Here is an 18,988-nt window from a genome sequence, read left to right on the forward strand (position 1 = left end):
TTAGATATATTGGAGTCTGTAGAGCAGAAATGATGAATTTTTGGACCACTTGTGTTTGGACCACTTTTAGGGCATGGAATTACTTACATTGCGGCCAGTGCTATTATTAAAGGGCCAGTGTTTTTTAATAACGAGAATAATTTGAATGTCTGTGACCTCTATTAAATGTCCAAAATTTACAGTAGAAACCCCAGTCTTCAGTTTTAATGATGTGTTTTATAACACAGTTATAAAAACTGTGGGTCGTGAGTATTGACCGATATGATCAGCCAACCAGTACCTCTGTCATGCTCTAATGCTAATGGGATTTATTTTGGCTAAGCAGTGGTGGCTGAGTCTTACTCCTCTTGTCCCTGTTCTCCACTTTCAGCTCGACTGGTCACCCACAGAGCAAGACGTCAGTGACTGTTCCATGAAGGGCAAAGAGGAGGTATGAAGTAAATGTGATTATTGCGATTGGGATTACACTAAATGCTGAAGTCGCAGTATCATTATAACACAGACAGGGTTTCATGATGTAGATTCAGAGATTCATGATGTAGAGTTAGTTCCTCTTCTTTCTTCCTCAGAAAGATCATTAGAGTCACTGATGTAAATCTGAACCAGCATAACCCAGAGGAGCTGCGTATGTAAACGCAAATGACTGGATCAGTTTTACTAGACGTTACCCGAACTTTATCCTGCCAGTCCCCCCTAGTGCAAAGTCTGGGTAATGTCTGAGTGAGCCCTGTGTGAATTGAGCAGTTCATTTTTTATTTTTATTTTTTTTTTTTGAAGAATTCACAGTTGGCTCATTGTCTACATATAGGCTTAAGAGAGAGGGGGAGTGGTCATCAATTAGCCAAGACATGATTTGATTCTATCATATTCATAGCTAACTGTATGTAGACGCTCATACACACCAATTAACACTGTGCTAACTGCCCTCAAACCATCTTTAATAAATCAAATCAATCAAATTAAATGAAATCACATTTGTCACATCACATTACATAAGTGTGAAGGTGAGTGGAAAAAATTGTGTATAGGCGCATAGTCCCTCACAGTAGCAAAAAAAAAATACTGAATATATGTACATTAACCTACATACATACCATACGTATACTATACACACATTATACACACACTATACATACTCTCTATGTACAATATTTGAAAAATATTATGGTTTCTGACATCCTCTCTCTTTCCCCTTCAGACGGACTGTCCAAACTTTGTACGAGTTCTGCAGGTGCTAAACTCCACCCATATGTATGCCTGTGGAACCTTTGCCTTCAGCCCCCGCTGCACCTACATAGTAAGAGCTGCATTTACACTCACCTCTGTCTTCTCATGTCCTGTCTGTCTACTGCTTCAGCAGTGTTCTGCTTGTATAATACGTGTATAATATTGACACATCGGTAAATATTTGATCAAAAATATTCGAGCAAAAAACTAGCCTGCAGTATTTGTTATTAATCTGTCAGATGCTAGGCTTTTGATTCAGTGTTTTCTATGACTGACTCAGTATTTCGTATGGATTATTCAGCAACTACAAAGAATTATTCAGGATCTGCTATGAATAAATTTCAGAAAATGATAGTGAATACTGAATGTCATAACTAATTAGATACTAAACTCAACACAAATATTACATAACTCATTATTTTCCTATGTTCTGTAATTGTGCAATAACTACTATGAAGTATTAAAAATGTGTAATGGCGCACACTAATCTGTACTTTGTAACTGGTCACTTTAACGTTTTCAGTTTCAGTCAGCGCATTAATAGAACAATAATGCGATAAAAAAATAAAATATTTGGTGTCTAATACCCTAAACCCTATTTTAACTTGTGGTGATATGCTTGATTTGCATATTGCATAGATACGTATTGCAAAAAAAATGCTGTTCAGTCATCCAAAGGTAGTTTAACGTCTGCCAGATTTTTGGATCAGTCAATTAAGCAAAGTGAGTCCCATCAGGAAGCCAGCCAGCAAAGTCCTAGGAACACCCTGATTAACCTCCACTCATTCTCTAACCCCCCAGCACCCCTTTAGCCTAAATTTTGAGAGTCAGCCAAGACATGTTTAGTGTATGAAGTTTATGTCTTTAGTTAGTTAATAAGTAATGATCGCCTTTACCCCTTATTTTGCATTTTGCTAACTGCACACCTAAAACAGCACAAACTCCCCTCAGACCGTGTGGTGTTTAGTAATCTCTAATAGACTTGCTTGCTAAAACAGTTCTTCATGTTGGTGTTAAACCACAGTCACACTAGAAATTGGCACTTTTTGTCTCCTTGTGAAACAGTTATGACCACAGTGGAACTGGAAAAGTGCTGATATTGGATATGGTGTGGTTAGCTAAACTGCTAACTCACTGCTAAATCTGCTGTGACTGCAACATGTCAAAGGATTCAATGCTATAACGTTTAAAGCTTTAGAAACTGTGGGCCTACATAACCCTGATGCACTAAATGTATAAGCTCCATAAACTGCCTTATAAAGTCTGGTCCCACTCTTAAGTGCTGTGAGTTTACTATGAATTATTTAATTAAGCTTTTTAGTAACTACAGTCATGTGAATAAGGTAGGGCACCCCTTAAATCGTTTTGACTTTTTAAAAATATTTAAACATATGGACGTTTGATCTTCACTTGAACTATACTGAGATGAAGGTCATATATCTAAACCAATAAAACTGAAGAAATGTTCTTTTAAAAATCATTTGAAAAATGTAATTAATAGAAATACTGTTTAGGGGGGGCTAATTTATGAGGCCTTCAGAAATAAGGTTGTAGATGAGTCTGGGAAAAGGGGTTTGAAAGGATCTTAGCCGTTCCCCTCTCCACAAACTAATTCAGAAATGCAACAAGTGTGGCCGCCCTACCAAGTTCAGTCCAACAGCAGACCAAAGAATGAGTAAAGAAGTCACCAAGAATCCTGAAATGTCATCACAGGATCTACAGGTAGCTCCTACCACAGCTGAAGTCAAAGTAGAACATCTACCATCAGGATGAGACCACACACATTTGATTTGCATGGGAGGTGTTCAAGGAGGAAACCCTTGCCGTCAAAGAAAACACCAGAACAAGACTAATTATTGAATTATTTGGACACAGTAACAGAGGACATGGTTGGTGTAAAACCAGACACCGCATTAGAGCAGTAGCCCTGGTTCAGGGCTGCTTTTCTGCAGTAGGGCCTGGAGAGCTCTCCAGCACAGAAAAATGTGAGACCATCTATAACTAACCACTAAAACTTAAACATCACACAGCTGAAAGATTTCTGCATGGAGGAGTGGGAAAACCTTCTCCCAGTTGATGTCCCAGTTGATGAGATTGGTAGATCATTATAGGAAAGTTATTTCATCCGAGAGGGAAAATACTAGCTATTTTATTCAATTCTATTAATTATTATTGTTAATTACATTTTACTAAATATTTTAAGACATTTGAGTTGTATTAGTTTAGTTTGTGAAATGTCATAGTTATTAGTTGTCAATTGCATTCAGAAGGCCGAACGCTGGTCTGACCTAGCTACTTGGACCTAGAGGCGCTGAACTGTGGTCATTTGACCACTCTGACGACCTGCTAAAAGCGTCATGGTGGTTTTTACCTACTTAAAGCGTGGTTATATACCTACAAGAAAGCTGTTACGGACATAAAATGATGGCTAGATCTCACTGCAAGGTTCTATAGCTACCATCAACCAGGTTAGTGCTCCCCTTCTTCTAGTCAACATGTTTAGCACTGCCTGTTTGTTGTTCAGGCTGGGCACCACTGTTAACATGCTGCAAGTGAGTTTTTGAATACAGTGGTAGTGTTTGTTTTAAATACTTAAAGGCTACATGCCCCGTACTGTTTTAAATAATATTTTTCGTTCTTTATTATATCCGGCCTATTTGCATTTTTCCATGTTTCAGGCAGCTGGGCCGAGCAATAGAAATGTTATGCCATCATAAAGTGGATTTGTTTTGGATTATTTTTGGCACAGAACATTTCCATCCCACTCTTGTTCCTTTTTTTTTTAAACAATAAGATTTAAAAAAAAAAAACAAAACAAAAAAAAAAAACGTTTGATTAATTGATTTATTTTTTGTCATGGTATTGAAATTGGTGTCAAGAATAGTAGAATTTCAGTGGTATTGGTACTGGCTACCACATTCCTCATTTATTTAGTGTAAAAAGTAAAAACAAAACTTGTTTTAACTTTTATATCTAAACTGAAATTTAGCTAAGGGCGAAGAAACGCTTTCCGTCGAAAGGGATGTTTGAGGTCCCAAGATAGCTAGTGTGACCGGGGCAGTAATGTCTAAGGCTAAGTCTAAAGCTTTTTGATTCCCTATGTCATATTATAATATTAATATTTCACTCAACACTCAAAGGCCTAAAGGGTCACTTTAAGGTCTGTCTGGATCTGTGTTTGTGGCCAGTGTGTTAATTGCTCATTTTCTCGCACACGTGTGTGTGCTTGGCTTGTCCTTCACACATCAGCACACATTCTCTAATCCTGTCATGCGAACAGGGCTGTGCCGTCATTGGTTTCGTGCACCGCTGTGTGTGTGTGTGTCTGTCTGTCTGTCTGTCTGTCTGTCTGTCTGTCTGTCTGTCTGTGCGTGTGAATTGCGTGTGAAATCAGAGAGCATGAATCTCTTCCTAGCCAGTGACTGAAGGATAATACTGGCATGTCTGTTGCTCGCAGACTCAGATGCAGATCAGAGGACAGATTTTATTCAGTCTCCTAGTAAAACAATATAAAGATTTTGAGTATTAATTAATATAATATTTTGTTGATGTGATAAGTAAAAGGTTTAATCTCCATACAGGGTTTAATAAGCTTCAATACCACCCTCACTCTCCTCTTCTCATTTACTGTTTCTCACTGAAGCATCGTTTTGTAGTTTTGTCTATATTGGGAGCTTCGGAGCTAACATGGATTTTCTCTATGCCAGAAATGAATGGGATTTAAAAAATTCAGTAAAAATCAGTTTACTCTTGTCTCCTGTAATGTCTCTAAAAAAAAAAAAATAGGTCGCTACATGTCGGAATTTCTGAGGTTCCCTACCTAAGCTCCCTAATTTCTGAAGTTTCCTACCTTGGGAAAATTCGGAAAGCCAGAGTTTAAATGTAAGATTGCTGCACAGCACATCTTAGCACTTCTATCTAGTTGTGTCTCATTGAATCAGTCGTACAGACGGTACTGTCCAACTTCTATCCGTGGACGTGTTTCCATGGTGTTTGGATGCACCAAATACTGCATAATGTGTCAACACAGCGAACAATGCTAACCTAGAACAGTGATGACTAGGAACAAAAAGCCCAGCAGGACGAAGTTCCATTGGATCAACCATAAAATGTTAGTGTACACTTCTCTAATTATCGTAATGGAACGCTGTCAGCTCGGATGAGATTTCCAAGATAAATGGACCGCAGCGTAAGCTGATGCTCCTGATTTGACTATTAAACTTCAACATTATTGTAGATCAACACCAGTCACTCAAACTGTGCTCCTCCGCTGCCAAATACACTCAACTCTAAACCTCATTGGTCCTCATTGCTTAGGCTTACTGTTTTGCTTTGGGAAGTCTGAACCTCAGAAGTAATTATTTTGTTTGTGTTTTCTCTTAGAATTCCGGGCAATTCTCTCTGGTGACCGGCAATAAGCCAGAAGAGGGCAGAGGTCGCTGCCCTTACGACCCCTACCAGAAAAACACAGCAATCACTGTGGGTAAGACACTCTACTGCAAAAAGTCGGCCATGTGGGCCAAGTGTGCTTTTGGAGCTCGTCTTTCCCAGCAGAGTTCAGAGGTAGAGTCCTAAGCCTGATCTTGCAGGGTTCACTTAAACAGGCCAGGAACAGGTGAATACTAGAAGATGGTGTTAAGCAAGTATACTTCAGTAGTTGAGATTTAGACACACATCCATTCAGGGTAGGTTTAGTAGTAGCATTGTAGAGAAACTTACAGACTCATGTCGCACATGTCATTTAAGCTCTGGGTGTAATGCGGCTGTTGTGTGGTTGATTTTGGGGTGATGCTGTGTTTGTGTGGCTATGTGTTGGGGATTTCATTCACCACCACTATGAGCATTGCTTATATCTTAACCAGTTAATTATGCAGAGCATTTTGAAAGTCATCAGTGATATTTACGTTGTGATATATATCAGTGATATATACGTTGGAGATGACCAATATCAATATATATATATTAAATAAATATATAAAATATATCAATATATTTAGACAGAAGGGATGCACTGACTGGAATTCATTGTGACTGTAATGTTGCTCAACACATTTTACTACCAGCAGGTGCTGTAGGAAAGTATTTATCACCACCTGGTGGCCAAAGTATACTTTTTTGTTTTTTGTTTTTGTTATAATTACACCCAGACCTGACATTATTTAAGTATTTTGTCCTATTATAAGTGATGATATTCAGAAAAAATGATTGTATGAATAAATAATGTACAAAAACCAAACCGAGGGAACAGGAAGGAAAGGAAGTAGAAGGAGAAGATAGAAAGTGAGCAGAGTCTGGCATAATCCTCTTTGTCTTAAGCTCCTGATTGACTTAACTTTGGGTGACCTGTGACTTCAGTTATTGGCTCCACGTGTGGTAATACGCTATACACACAAGCTTTATTGATCCCTGTAACCATAAATGAAACTAAACTGTACACACAAGTTTTGTGTGTGTGTGTATATGTTTATTTATGTGCATATATATTGTGTCTGTGTTTGTGTGTGTGTCTTAGATGGAGAGTTATACACGGGTACGGTGGCGGATTACAGGGGCAATCGGCCCATTATCTCTCGCTATCTGAGTGAGGGTGATCGTGTTGATGTGAAGCTGGATGATACAGTAGGCTGGCTAGAAGGTAAAAAGAATTAGACTCCTCTACGATTTGCATTTTTGATATGAGCGTTAGCCCAAGTTTAAGCTCTCTGCTGCTCGTTTTGCGATTTCCTTTCTTTTTCCCCCGGCTCACAGATCCCACCTTCATCAGCTCGACCTTCATTCCCAGTGAGGAGAAAGTGTATTTTTTCTTCAGTGAGCTCGGCAGAGAGTACGACTTCATCAACAAGTTCACCGTGTCTCGCATTGCTCAAGTTTGCACAGTGAGTCATTTCCTGCGTTTTCCTGTACGACCAGAACAGTGTGTTCATCAAAATAACCAGCAGCATTTAAGACAAATTATGAATTCACATTCCTATATTAGTACCATCTCATTGTTTCTGCGCTCACTGTCCATTTGATCAGCTCCACTTACTATATAGGGGCACTTTGTAGTTCTATATTAATGGATTGTAGTCCTTCTGTTTTTCTGCATGCTTCTTCTAGGGCCAGGACCCCAAAGGACCACCACAGAGCAGCTGTTATTGGGTGGAGGGGTCACTAGTCTCAGTCTAGCATTGATGCTGAGGTGTTGATAAACTCCGGCAGCACTGCTGTGTCTAATCACGCCAGAGAATGACCCCAAACACCCAAATAACACATGTTCTATGGCTGTCCTGTGCGGTACTGAGGTAATGCTCTTATATGGTGTGGAGGGGAGTCCGTGTTCTGGTTATTTATATTGTTATAAATAAATACTGCTATAATATTAAACATAATTAACCTAAAATTAAAACCCTGAAATGTACAAAATACAGATGAGGTTTAAAGAGCCCATATCTGATTTTTGTCATTTGTCATTATCCTGATGTATTATTTGATATGATATTTGTGTAGACTTGTTTACCAAATTTTCAAACAATGTTCCAACTACTTTTTCCTTTCATTTTAAACATAATTACATTGGTTTTAATTAAACATGATGTTTTTCTTATTGTTCCTTTAAGACTGGCCTATGCTCTGTTTAGACTGGCCATCATGTATTGTGAATCATTCACAAAGCAGTCCTGGCTGTAACCCTCCTTATAACGTCATTGTGAATGGACAGAGCTGAAGAAACGTGATATTCCATGATATTGGTCAAAGAAAAAAATTAAAACCTTAAATGATTGATTGATTTTGAATGATTGATTGAATGAGTGATTTTTGGGCTGTTTATAAAAAAACACACATGGAAAAACAATAAGTAAACAATAAGTCACACTGGGGTCCCCATAAGTGCCCCAGCAACTGCAATGCAATAGAATTCAGGTAAAATTACCTGACCTGGATTCAATCGATAATATATGGGTCATGCTGTTTAATGAAATCTCTCTGTGTTTGTGTGCAGAGTGATGTTGGAGGTCAGCGCACTCTACAGCGGCGCTGGACCACCTTCACCAAAGCTCAGCTCCTCTGCCAGGCCAACGGAGAGCTGCCTTACAACGTCCTGCAGGACATGACCACCCTTCAGCCTCCAGAGGGAGCCTCTGAGGACGATACGCTGTTCTACGGCATCTTCAGCTCACAGTGGTGAGCATACACATGCGTGCACACGCAGACTGATGGGCGCTTCTCATCAGTGATGGCTCAGATAAAACCAGTTTCTAAGCAGTTTAGCTTCAGATATAGCAGCTCTTGTGCATGCTGTAGTGTGTGTGTGTGTGTGTGTGTGTGTGTGTGTGTGTGTGTGTGTGTGTGTGTGTGTGTGTGTGTGTGTGTACAAAATGAATCCTTGGCAGTTTCGGATTTGAGCAAGATGAGGGCAGAGCGAGTACAAGCGCTACAGCTTCCCTAATAGATCGGGGTAAAGTATAACAGACTAAGGGGCTGATTGTAACAGTCACTAAACAGTCCGTTTAGTGGCACATCAGTGGCACATTTGTTTTACACCACAAAGTAGAACATGGGAGTATTAGCTACTGTTATTATAGAGTATTAACTAGAATGTATTCCCTTAACATCTAAACTGCATCTCTGATTCACCAGTGTCCAAAACATGAGCTGCCAACAGTGTGTTAAGCTAACCCCGCGGTGTGGAGGCTGTACTTTAGCCCGGCTAGCCCTCACTGTAAGCCGTTTGTCTGCTTCAATGCGGTGCTCTATTACAGATTTCACTGAGCTGTGCGTCTGTGCTGCATGTGCAGGTCCGTAAACTCTGGGCGCTCTGCAGTGTGTGCGTTCAGCCTCAGGGCTGTTAAAGAAGTGTTTGCTGGAAACTACAAATACCTGAACAGGGACACGCTGAAATGGAGCACGCGAGTGCAGGAGAAGATCGCCAACCCCGGAGAGGCAAGTTCTCAACTCCAATTTTAAGTTTAATCATCCAGACTAAAACGTGATGGCCCAGTTCATCAGACATGGATTAAACCTAGTCTTTGAGTTTGGAAAGCCAGGTACACATTCTTCATATGCGTTCCTTATGATCTTCCCAGCTTACTTGCAGTAAGCAGAGTCAAAATGTATTTTTATAAAATGTCCAAAATATTTAGTTACAATAGTTGCCTTCTTTACTCTTACAATTTAAGAGGAATAATTCGGTCACTTTGTGTTGTTTTTTTGGGTGTAGTTACTGAAAAATCATCTTTGGGTGTAGTAAGTCGGGCTGTAATTCTGAGTACATGGATGCTTATAAAAATGGTGTATAAATTAAAGAATTAAGATTCAATAGTCAAATGCCTGTATAATTCTTAGGGGACCATTCATAAAGCCACTTGACACCTACGTAAGTATTTCATGAGACGTAAACGGAATAATTCCTTAAGGCATGGGGGGGGGGGTCTAAGAAATACCTTTTAGGAATACTACTCACAGTAGCTTTGAAGTGCATTATAATTAAATAGATGACACCAGACCCCCCACATATCACCTGTATATCCAAAAGGTTTGGGATGTTTACCAAATGGAGCAAAGAACCTTTTATTAAGACTCCAAAAAAACTATTTATTATTAAACGATGGAGCCCAGTCATTGATTTATTAATACAATGAGTTTTTCTGTTTGTTTGTTTGTTTTAATTACATATCACGATACCTCTCACAATATACTCTTTATGTGGCTACTATGTCCTGTGGAGTGGATACTTTTTGCTATTTGTTAATGTAAATTAGGGGTGGGGAAGATAAAAAAAAAAAAAAAATTATAAAAAAAAAAGGAAAAAATAAAGTCTTATGACTTGGTTCTTTTTTGTAACTTAGTTTTTATTTCATAAAAACTAACATAAATCGACATAAATATTTTATAATCCAAGAAGCAACATTTCTCAGTAAGGCTTTGTCAGTTTATCTCAGAAATGGTAATGACAACTGTTGCTTGTTGGAATAACCCTTCGAGATCAGAGGAGGCGTGTGTTGTTCTTCACCCTCCGAGTTTCGGGAGCATTTAATGGGGGAGAGTAGGTATGGTTTGGGTGACTGGCTATTCAAACTGGGAAGAAATGTGGAAATATCTTAAAGTAAATAAAAAAAAATTCCGAGCTGCGGGGGAGTGGCATATATTGAAAGTCATAAAAGCGTCTGTAGGTATGTGTAGATGTCCCAATACTTTTGTCCTTATCTGAATGTGCTTTTACTATTAAGTGCTTTTGAGATTAAATGCAAGTGTGTGTGTTCGTGAACTGAGATTCTTGTGTTTTGTTGAACATCTCTTTGTGTTTGTATCTTTCCTCCATGCAGTGCGGCCTCCACAATGCCTCGGATAACACGCTGCGCTTTGTGAAGGAGAACTTCCTGGCTGATGGGAATGTCCTACCTGTCAATCAGGAGCTGACCATTGTTTCACCTGACCACCATTACAGCAACATTGCAGCTCAGAGAGTGCGGGCAGCTGGTGGGAAAGATTACACCGTTCTGTACCTTCTCACAGGTATCGTGCAGTAACTGCCACCTTTCTGGCACCTGTTTTGATACGCTTTAGTTTATAGTCTGGGACTATATAATATATCAGGTCCATCTACATTCATAATAGATGCTTTTTAGGAGGTTTACAATAGCTTACAGTATCCATTTTTTAAATGCAGAATTTACCAGACCTCCTCAATCCCATCCGTCAGTGGAAAGGGTCTATTATAGGACCATACCTGGCTTGCTTACTTATTTATTTATTAAGTGTTTGATTATGCCCCACATGCTGGTTACACTATACAGCATTTGTTAATATGCTAAGCCAACACACATACACACACATGTGCAATCTACACAGGTATGACTAGGTGTTTGGCTCCTCTTTCTTACATTGTCCAACGTGCATCCTGAAAATATGTGAAGATCTTTAGTATATACAGAATCAAACATTATGGATAATTCTGTTTATATTCATTGTGTGGTTTCTTTATACACATGAGTGAGTGGGTTTGTTTGTTTGTATTTTTCTCAGAAACTGGCTACTTGCACAAAGCTGTACTTCTGGAGAAAGGTGCCCACATTATAGAGGAGATCCAGGTGTTCAAACCGCCGCAGCCGGTGAAAAACATCCTGCTGTCGGTCTCTAAGGTACAACTGGACCTTCAGATTATACTGAGCAGCTTTAGGAATCACAGGGAAGGAGAGCACTAGCAGTCTTACTGTACATGTGAACCCTTAACCATTAGCAACCACCTGGCAACATATTGGCAACCAATTGTAATACCATAACAACTTTGCAATATCGTAGCGCCCACTAATTGGCTTAGTTAACTGTCTAGCTATACCTGTCAACCATATGGAACATCATATTAACCACCTAGAAACTGCCAGAGATTACACAGCACCCCCTGCAGTACTAAAGAAAAAACTGCTTAGCGGCAACCTTGCCCTAGAAACCAACTATTAACACCCTTGCGGTCACATGTAATACCATATCAGCCATCTAGCATCATCCTGGTAATACCTGTGAATTGCTTCAGCTATGCTGCAGTTGTCTAATGCTTTATCTCCTGTGCCTGATTCAGGGTCTGGTGCTGGTGGGCTCCTCTGAGGGAGTAGCATCTATTCCGGTCTCTAACTGCTCGTACTACTGGAGCTGTGCTGAGTGTGTGTTGGCCAGAGACCCTTTCTGTGGCTGGGACCCCTCACAGAAAGCTTGTGCCGATATCGCCTCCATTAAGGGGAATGTGTAAGTAGACGTATGTGTTCTTTAGACAAAAACCCACTCCATGCACCACACTGGTGTGCTGGAACTGCTCTGGATTCTTTGCCAGTTTAACTTTGTCAGTGTCCAGAGTTTTCTTTTTCAGAGGAATGGTTTTTGTTTCGTGAAATTCACTTAGATACAGCAGCTGTAAAAAGACCATGGATACAGTTTTTTTTTTTAGTTTTCCTGTGAGTTAATTTTATATGCTTCCTTGAGATGTCAAGAATGTGCTTCCATTATCTCCAGCAAACCATTATGATTTAAGACTCAAAATGGAAAAGGCAAACAGGTTAAAAAAACGTTAAGGAGGTGTACACTATAGACCTTGGTGTGTAAACACTAATAAAACTGGGTGGTAAAAACAGACTGGGCTGTTAATAAAGTTTTGGTCTTCGTTCTCTCCACAGTGGTCAGGATGTGGATGGAGGGAATGTGTCTGAAGTGTGTAAATCCTCCTCTATGGCACCCAGATCACGCTCCAGCTTCCAGAAAACTCCTGCAGGTGAGTAACACTCAGATACACCAGGCCCTGGACTGGTCTGTTTATTGCTGGATGTAGTTTAGTCGATATGTCCTGCAATATGAGCTGCTTTAAATGTTTTTATGTGTGAGTATCCTTATAATCTTGTGTCGGAAATGTCTTTCGTCTTGTGTGTGTGCTTTGTCGTAAATAAGAGGGCTGGTTTAAGGTGGTTTAAAGACCCTAATAATAACAACTGTATAATAAGTGAATCCTTATTGACTAGGACGCTGCATATTCTGGTCATCAAAGAATATTGGTCAGTGTCATCTTAATATGAACATTTTAATGGTTACATTTTAAATACAAAATATAATTCTTAATTTCATTGTATTATAAAGTAATAAAATAATGTAAATACTGTAGCACTGCTGTCAGGGTTTCCTCCATTTCTGTTTATTAGCCTTCATATTTATCTTATTTACCAGTTTTTTAGTGCTCCAGTTCCCTTCAGGTTTTGTTGTGAAACTAGGCCTGTGCCAGTGACCAAATTTTCTTGCTCTGGTGACCATGTGTGGATTTTTTATTTTTTTTTGCTCTACTTCTCATGTCTTTACATGGTTTGCAATAAATAAATAATGACTGCACTTCACTTTTCTTACTGTCTCTGGAAGCTGTTCAGGTGGCAACTGGGTTTACAGTCACTGAGCACAGGAATAAGATAAGATAAGATAATCCTTTATTAGTCCCACAGTGGTTAAATTCACAGTGCCACAGCAGAAAAGGGATAGCAAGACACTCAGATGCAAAACGTAGATAAATTACCAATATATACACAATATAAATAATAGAAGTCAAAAACAATATTATTTACAGATTATTAACAGAATATGCTAAAAAAAGGACCATTGGAATCCTTAGAATAAAAACCTGATGTTTTCTTTCTTCTATAAATGGTATAATGACTTAGTGGTCGCTGTAAGAGACCGTTTGACACCTTTAGATCTTATGAAATCTCAGCATAACCATCAGATGTGTCTAGAATCCATCACAGGTCACCAGTTAAACCATTAGAGTTCTTCACTTTTGGGGTCAACCCACAAAATATCATTACCTACTTCCCATTTGGATCTGAGATTTATTGTCTAATCATGCTACACACTACAGATTCTTGGTAAAGCACTGGCGTTTAGTCAAAACGGACACCATACTCCCGCGTCCGAAGGGTGTGGTGATATTAGCTTTTTGCCTTGCCTGTGGTGTTGCTAACTATGGCATTCAGCTTTCTGATGGATAAATTATATACCTGCAAACACTCAGAAATCATCTTGTAACGGTCTACTGCTGTGAAAATAGTCAAGTATTCTGTAGTTCCTTGTGATAAGCGCCCGAGAGTTTATCAGTCAACACCTGTGCTAGATTGTTAGCAGCTGCAGCTGATCAATATTGCATTTATTTCTCTGAACAGCTCAGAGCGTTATACAGAATTACAGCGTTTACATACAGTCCAGGAGCAGCGTCTGTAATTCTGCGTCCAACTTCTGCATGTTTACTAGTATAGACTTAAACTACAGTTGCTGCTTAGTCTGTGTGTCTGTGCCCCGTGTCTCGTGGTGTCCTGTATGTGCTCACCCTTGACCCCTAATCCTGACCTCTGCAGCCCCGTGTCCTCCAGGTGAGCTGGTGTCCGTGTCTCTGAACGAAGTGGTGCATCTGCACTGCCCGGCGGCGTCACACCTGGCCCGGCTGCACTGGGAGCGGCTCAACAGCCAGATCTCGCCCAGAATCTACATGCAGCACGACGACGGTAGCCTCCGCTTCCTCGCCACTCTGTCCACCCTGGACCAGTACCTGTGCAAGGCTGTGGAAAACGGCTTCACGCAGACGCTCTACGTTTACCAGGTCAGACAGAAGAGCAGCCCCACCCTCCAGCCTTCAACACCCGGCAGATCTCAGATCACACACGCGTCTGAAACTGGCCGAGGGAGCGCTGGTTCTACCACAAGATGGATGACCACCCCACAGACTAGGGATGAGACGGTATGAAAATAATGCAACATATGTATAGGTGTTACACTAATAGTGGAGTTACGGTAGACAGCAGGGCACCCTGTCAAAGAGTTCAGTAAATAAACCGGTTGTGAGAAATACTGGCATGACCACATCCATAGTGCTGGGAAGGCATGACTAAGTTGACGTTGACTTTGAAACTGGTGTCTCTCCCGTTTCTGTAATGCAGACGGAGACGAAGCCCAAGGCGAAGGACCTGGCGCCCACCGTGCCGGTGAGAGGGACTCCAGCAGTGACCACAAGCAAGAGCAGCAGGAACTACGACACAGTCCGGGAGGATAATTTGGACAGGCAGGAAATCGACGGCCTCGAAGGGGAGCACCAACTGCTGGCTAAAAGCCCTAGCTACCTGCAGGAGCTGGTGGTGGTCTCAGTGCTGTTAGCGCTGTGTGTTAGCGCACTGCTAACGATCGCGCTGTTCAGTTTCCGGCAGAGGTGTAACAGCAAGACGGCGCCCCACAGCCCCGGCTCGCGCAGAGATGCAGAGAGGGCGGGGGAAGCCACGTCTCATGAGAGAGAGGCACTCAGGGGAAATTCACCGGCTGGAGGAAAGCGCAACGGGCATTCCCAGAGCATGGCTAAATCTCCAGACGCCCTTAGCAACGGCACAGTGAACGGCTCCAATGGCCACCTGCCCAACACGCCTATCTGAGGACAATTTTTTTTTTTTCCTTTTAAGAAAAACTTTTTTTTTCAGTGTTTTTTCAGCCTGGTTTTAACAAGGGCTGCACAATACAAACAAGATGCACACAGCAATAACAGTGCTCTTAGGGCTGGCCCGAAAGATTTCAGTACTCCGTACTCATTTGTTCTCTTTATAGTTATTGGACTAATTGGACCACCAATGGTTCTGAGGAGTTTGAGGTCCCATATCAATTTTCTCACTTTTATGTTTAAAGTTTGATGTAGAGCAGGGGTGGGCAATTCTGGTCCTGGAAGGCCACTGGGTCAACTACACTGGGTTTAACTCTCCTGCTAATTGAGCAGGAAAATCAGCAAACTGTGCTGGGCTCCGGCCTCTGTTGCCCAGCCCTGATGTAGAGAATATACACTGTTAACAAAGCTGCAGTAGCCGCCTGTATTGGATTTGTTGCTTTTGTGTCACAAAACCCATCCATCAGTGTACATCAGGCAGTGTTGCTAAAAAAAAAAACAGCAATTTTAAGGGATACAGAAAGAGTGGGGTTGAAATTTAGTATGTGGACATGCCCATAAAACTGTAACTGTAAGATATGGGCCCTTTAATTATAAAAAATAAAAGGTGGCTTAATGCATCGTAAATTCATGCCTAGACACCCTTGTCACTTCGCCTTAGAGGGCAACAGACAGCGCTGCTTTCAGAGATGCCTGCAAAATCCAGTTACCCTAAATTAACAGACAATCCAAAAAAATACCAGTGTGCAGTGTGTGACAGCCTGGTATACTACATAGGCACGGCAGGTTTAATTAACATTTAAAAACTCTGCATGTCCAAATGTTTGTGGACACCCCTTCTAATAAATGCATTCAGCTCCTTTACGTCACACCCATTGCTGACCCTGTAAAGAAGTCTTGCCAATAGAATCGGAGTCATGAACATACGTAAATATGAACCTACTGGCAGTATGCCTAATGCCAGAAGTGGGCTAGAGGGGTATAAAGCCCTCCAGCATTGAGCTGTGAAGCCGTGTTCTCTGGAATGATGGTGCTCCATCCAAATACTTTTAGGATGAGTTCGGGATTAGGTAAGGTGGTCACTTGTCGCTGATTACCATCAGATCCTCAAAGCAATGCTCCATAATCTAGTAGAAGCCTTCCCTAGACAGTGGAGACGGTTACCCCTAACAAAAACAAAATTGCAGGTTATACTTGGCCTGTTTGGACAGAAAATGTTGTCATTTTAACGGCTGATTTTAACACCCCTGTACTCAAGCAATTCATCACTATTTATATAACCCCCTGGGTATATTTTGAGCTTTTTTGTTTTACAGGGTAGGTTTGAGAATGAATATTTGAGTATGGGTTCAGGAACACCAGACCTATTCCAAGCTTGTCCAATGCTGTTCGGGCAAGCCCTAATTGCTACATATTATATATTGCGATATGCCTTGTAAAACAGATCGGTGAATGTTTGACGCGTGGTTAAAGAATTAGCCGCCATTATTTTGACCTAAAATTGACCTTTTTGTAATTATCCATCAAAACATTTACAGGCACTGCTAGCAATTAGCAAACAACTTTTTGTGCAGCCCTTAAACAAACCATTCAGAATCCGTCTGAATCTGTACAGCCAAACTAGTGCTGAAGCTCATGAGCATTTCCCTTCCGCAGATTACAAAGCATTTCACCCGTCACCTGTTTCTGAGCCAGAACTGGGCTAATGCCGTCTTTGCTTAAACCTACAGTGGGTGTGGTCCTCATCCTCATCCACAGAATGGTACTTGTAGCCCAAGAGGACTTTTTATTTTGGGGAGTTCAGCACCTCAAATCACATCTCGCAAGGACCTTTTGCAGTGGACTTGATGCTGTACTCCTTTTTGCACTTTTTCTATGAGAATATTACTCCAGTCTGTACATATTTGACATACATGTTTCTTTCACTGTGAACCAAAAATGGTGTAGATGTGCACACGAGAAAGCTCTCAAACCACTTCCATACAGAACAGCCCTGGTTACAGTGAGGTTCTCTTCTTCAGAAAAATAGAATGGGTAAGGAAGTGTCTTTCGAGATTTCTTCAGTGACCTTTTCTGTAAGTTGCTGAAAAGGTTTGAGACCTCAAATTTACACCCTTCTTCTTTTTACCCCAAATGTAATCTAGTAGTTTTTTTCCCTTTAGTTTTAGCTCTGAAGCTACAAGACTAATGTAGCCAGTAAGTATCTGAAGCCTGAACTCCACCTTCGTTGGCCTTAAATTGCATGTCCTCATGCAAGTCATAAAGAAAATTTGTGGTTGTGGTGGTGGTAGAAGGTGGAGTAAAGAGAAACTCCACCAGGTAATTTAGACCATGCTAACTGGTGGGCTATAGGCTTCCCTTTATGTTTTAGCTGCATTAGTTTTGTAGCTTTAGTTCGAGAACTAAAGAAGCAAACCTTAGACACCAAACAGGTGTTGGGTGAGCAGCTCCATTAAGGGTAAGGTGAGGAAACGGTGCAAATCTGTTGGTGAAATATTCTTGTAAATCCTTTTAGACCACTGATTACAGTATTATTCATTGATTTCATTTAGTTTTTATTTATTCTATTTTTTCTTTGGTTAACCTGACAGATTTTTAAATGATTTGGGGGCTTTTTTGTTTTTTCATATGTGTAATTGAGTGAATCTCCTATGTCCAATGTTTGCAAATGTGGTACACATGATGATGTTGGGTTTGTGTGCTTATTTAAATCTGCACCTTCTTATATACAGATATTAAAATCACCCTTCATGGTACGATGTAAGCTAAAGGAAAATGTCCGATGTCTGAAACATGCTAACTAACTTAAAGGGTAATTCCACTGAATTTTAAAAATGTCTGTGTAATTGAGGAGTTGAGATGTAAACAAAACAGAGTATTCATAAGCATCTGGTGTAATAGCTTCCTGTGAGGCAGCTTTTAGAGTCGGTCTGGTTCAGTCCACCACCACTGTGAACAACTCTGACTTGGCAAGTTCCTCCAAAACGGCGCATCTCGCACCAATCCACGTTTTTGTTAATTTATTTTTTGAATACATCTTAACCAGTCAGTTGCGCATACACTTTCTATGGGGCTGCCATTAAAGGGTCTTTACAGGATTCGGGGGTTCAAATCAGGGGTGCTGCTAAGTATTAATGGTCTACTATTGTAACATATTTTGCATCTTTAAAAACTTTCTGTACTGTGGACCTAACGTGAACTACCTTGGATATGATTTAAACCACAGGCAGCGCCTCGCGATCCTACAGCTCCACCAACTGGACGGATCTCTAATTTATGACAATCACTTGTGAACTGTGATGTTGCCAAATTTTGTCAAGGTATGAGGCTGGACCTACTTTTGGTCCGAAATCAGAGGCACAAAAAAAAGCTTGGCAAATCCTGTTATTTAAAGTCAAAGATGATTTTTTTTGTTTTTGTTTTTGACGCTTTGATGAACTAAATGATTAGTGTATTTGCCAGTGCTGAACCTGTTTTTCTTGGCAAATTCTATGCTTTCTGTATATCACTGTTAAGAGATTGCTGTTTTATTTTTATACAGGCATTTAAAATAAAATAAAAAGTGATTGGTCAAAACATCAAAACGTTTTTAATCGCCACTAGGTGGCAGCACAGGTGAGCTCTGACCTAGAAAAGCCCTTAGTCTCCATCTGCCTGATGCTGTGGATTATTCACACACCTTCCTTCCCTCTTTTTTTTTTTTTTTTTTTTTTTTAAGTTCCCACATTTGCAGTTAGATGTGTGGTGGAAGATGTCTTGTCTGACTAAAGATTAACAATTACTGCTGGAGCCTGGGATCACACCCCTTTGCCTATCCAGCTCTCCAGATTTGTATTT

General features: G+C 40.5%; 1 protein-coding gene across 2 annotated transcripts in view; it reads left to right on the forward strand.

Annotated features, from left to right (window-relative positions):
* sema4ab (sema domain, immunoglobulin domain (Ig), transmembrane domain (TM) and short cytoplasmic domain, (semaphorin) 4Ab) overlaps positions 1-18,729 on the forward strand; it is a 56,303-nt gene extending 37,574 nt beyond the window's left edge. The window contains exons 4-16 of one of the 2 annotated variants that reach the window (XM_072675638.1): positions 371-430; positions 1,199-1,297; positions 5,611-5,710; positions 6,740-6,862; positions 6,976-7,103; positions 8,210-8,391; positions 9,006-9,150; positions 10,533-10,722; positions 11,233-11,348; positions 11,786-11,949; positions 12,375-12,469; positions 14,088-14,467; positions 14,667-18,729. In XM_072675638.1, coding sequence (XP_072531739.1) covers positions 371-430; positions 1,199-1,297; positions 5,611-5,710; positions 6,740-6,862; positions 6,976-7,103; positions 8,210-8,391; positions 9,006-9,150; positions 10,533-10,722; positions 11,233-11,348; positions 11,786-11,949; positions 12,375-12,469; positions 14,088-14,467; positions 14,667-15,149 — 2,265 coding nt within the window. In that variant the 3' untranslated portion in view covers positions 15,150-18,729. The remainder of the gene's footprint in view (positions 1-370; positions 431-1,198; positions 1,298-5,610; positions 5,711-6,739; positions 6,863-6,975; positions 7,104-8,209; positions 8,392-9,005; positions 9,151-10,532; positions 10,723-11,232; positions 11,349-11,785; positions 11,950-12,374; positions 12,470-14,087; positions 14,468-14,666) is intronic. The other variant, XM_072675639.1, reaches the window with a different exon arrangement.
* The last annotated feature ends 259 nt before the right edge of the window (positions 18,730-18,988 follow it).

Source organism: Salminus brasiliensis, chromosome 3 (genome assembly GCF_030463535.1).
Source record: "Salminus brasiliensis chromosome 3, fSalBra1.hap2, whole genome shotgun sequence".
Classification (NCBI taxonomy): domain Eukaryota; kingdom Metazoa; phylum Chordata; class Actinopteri; order Characiformes; family Bryconidae; genus Salminus; species Salminus brasiliensis.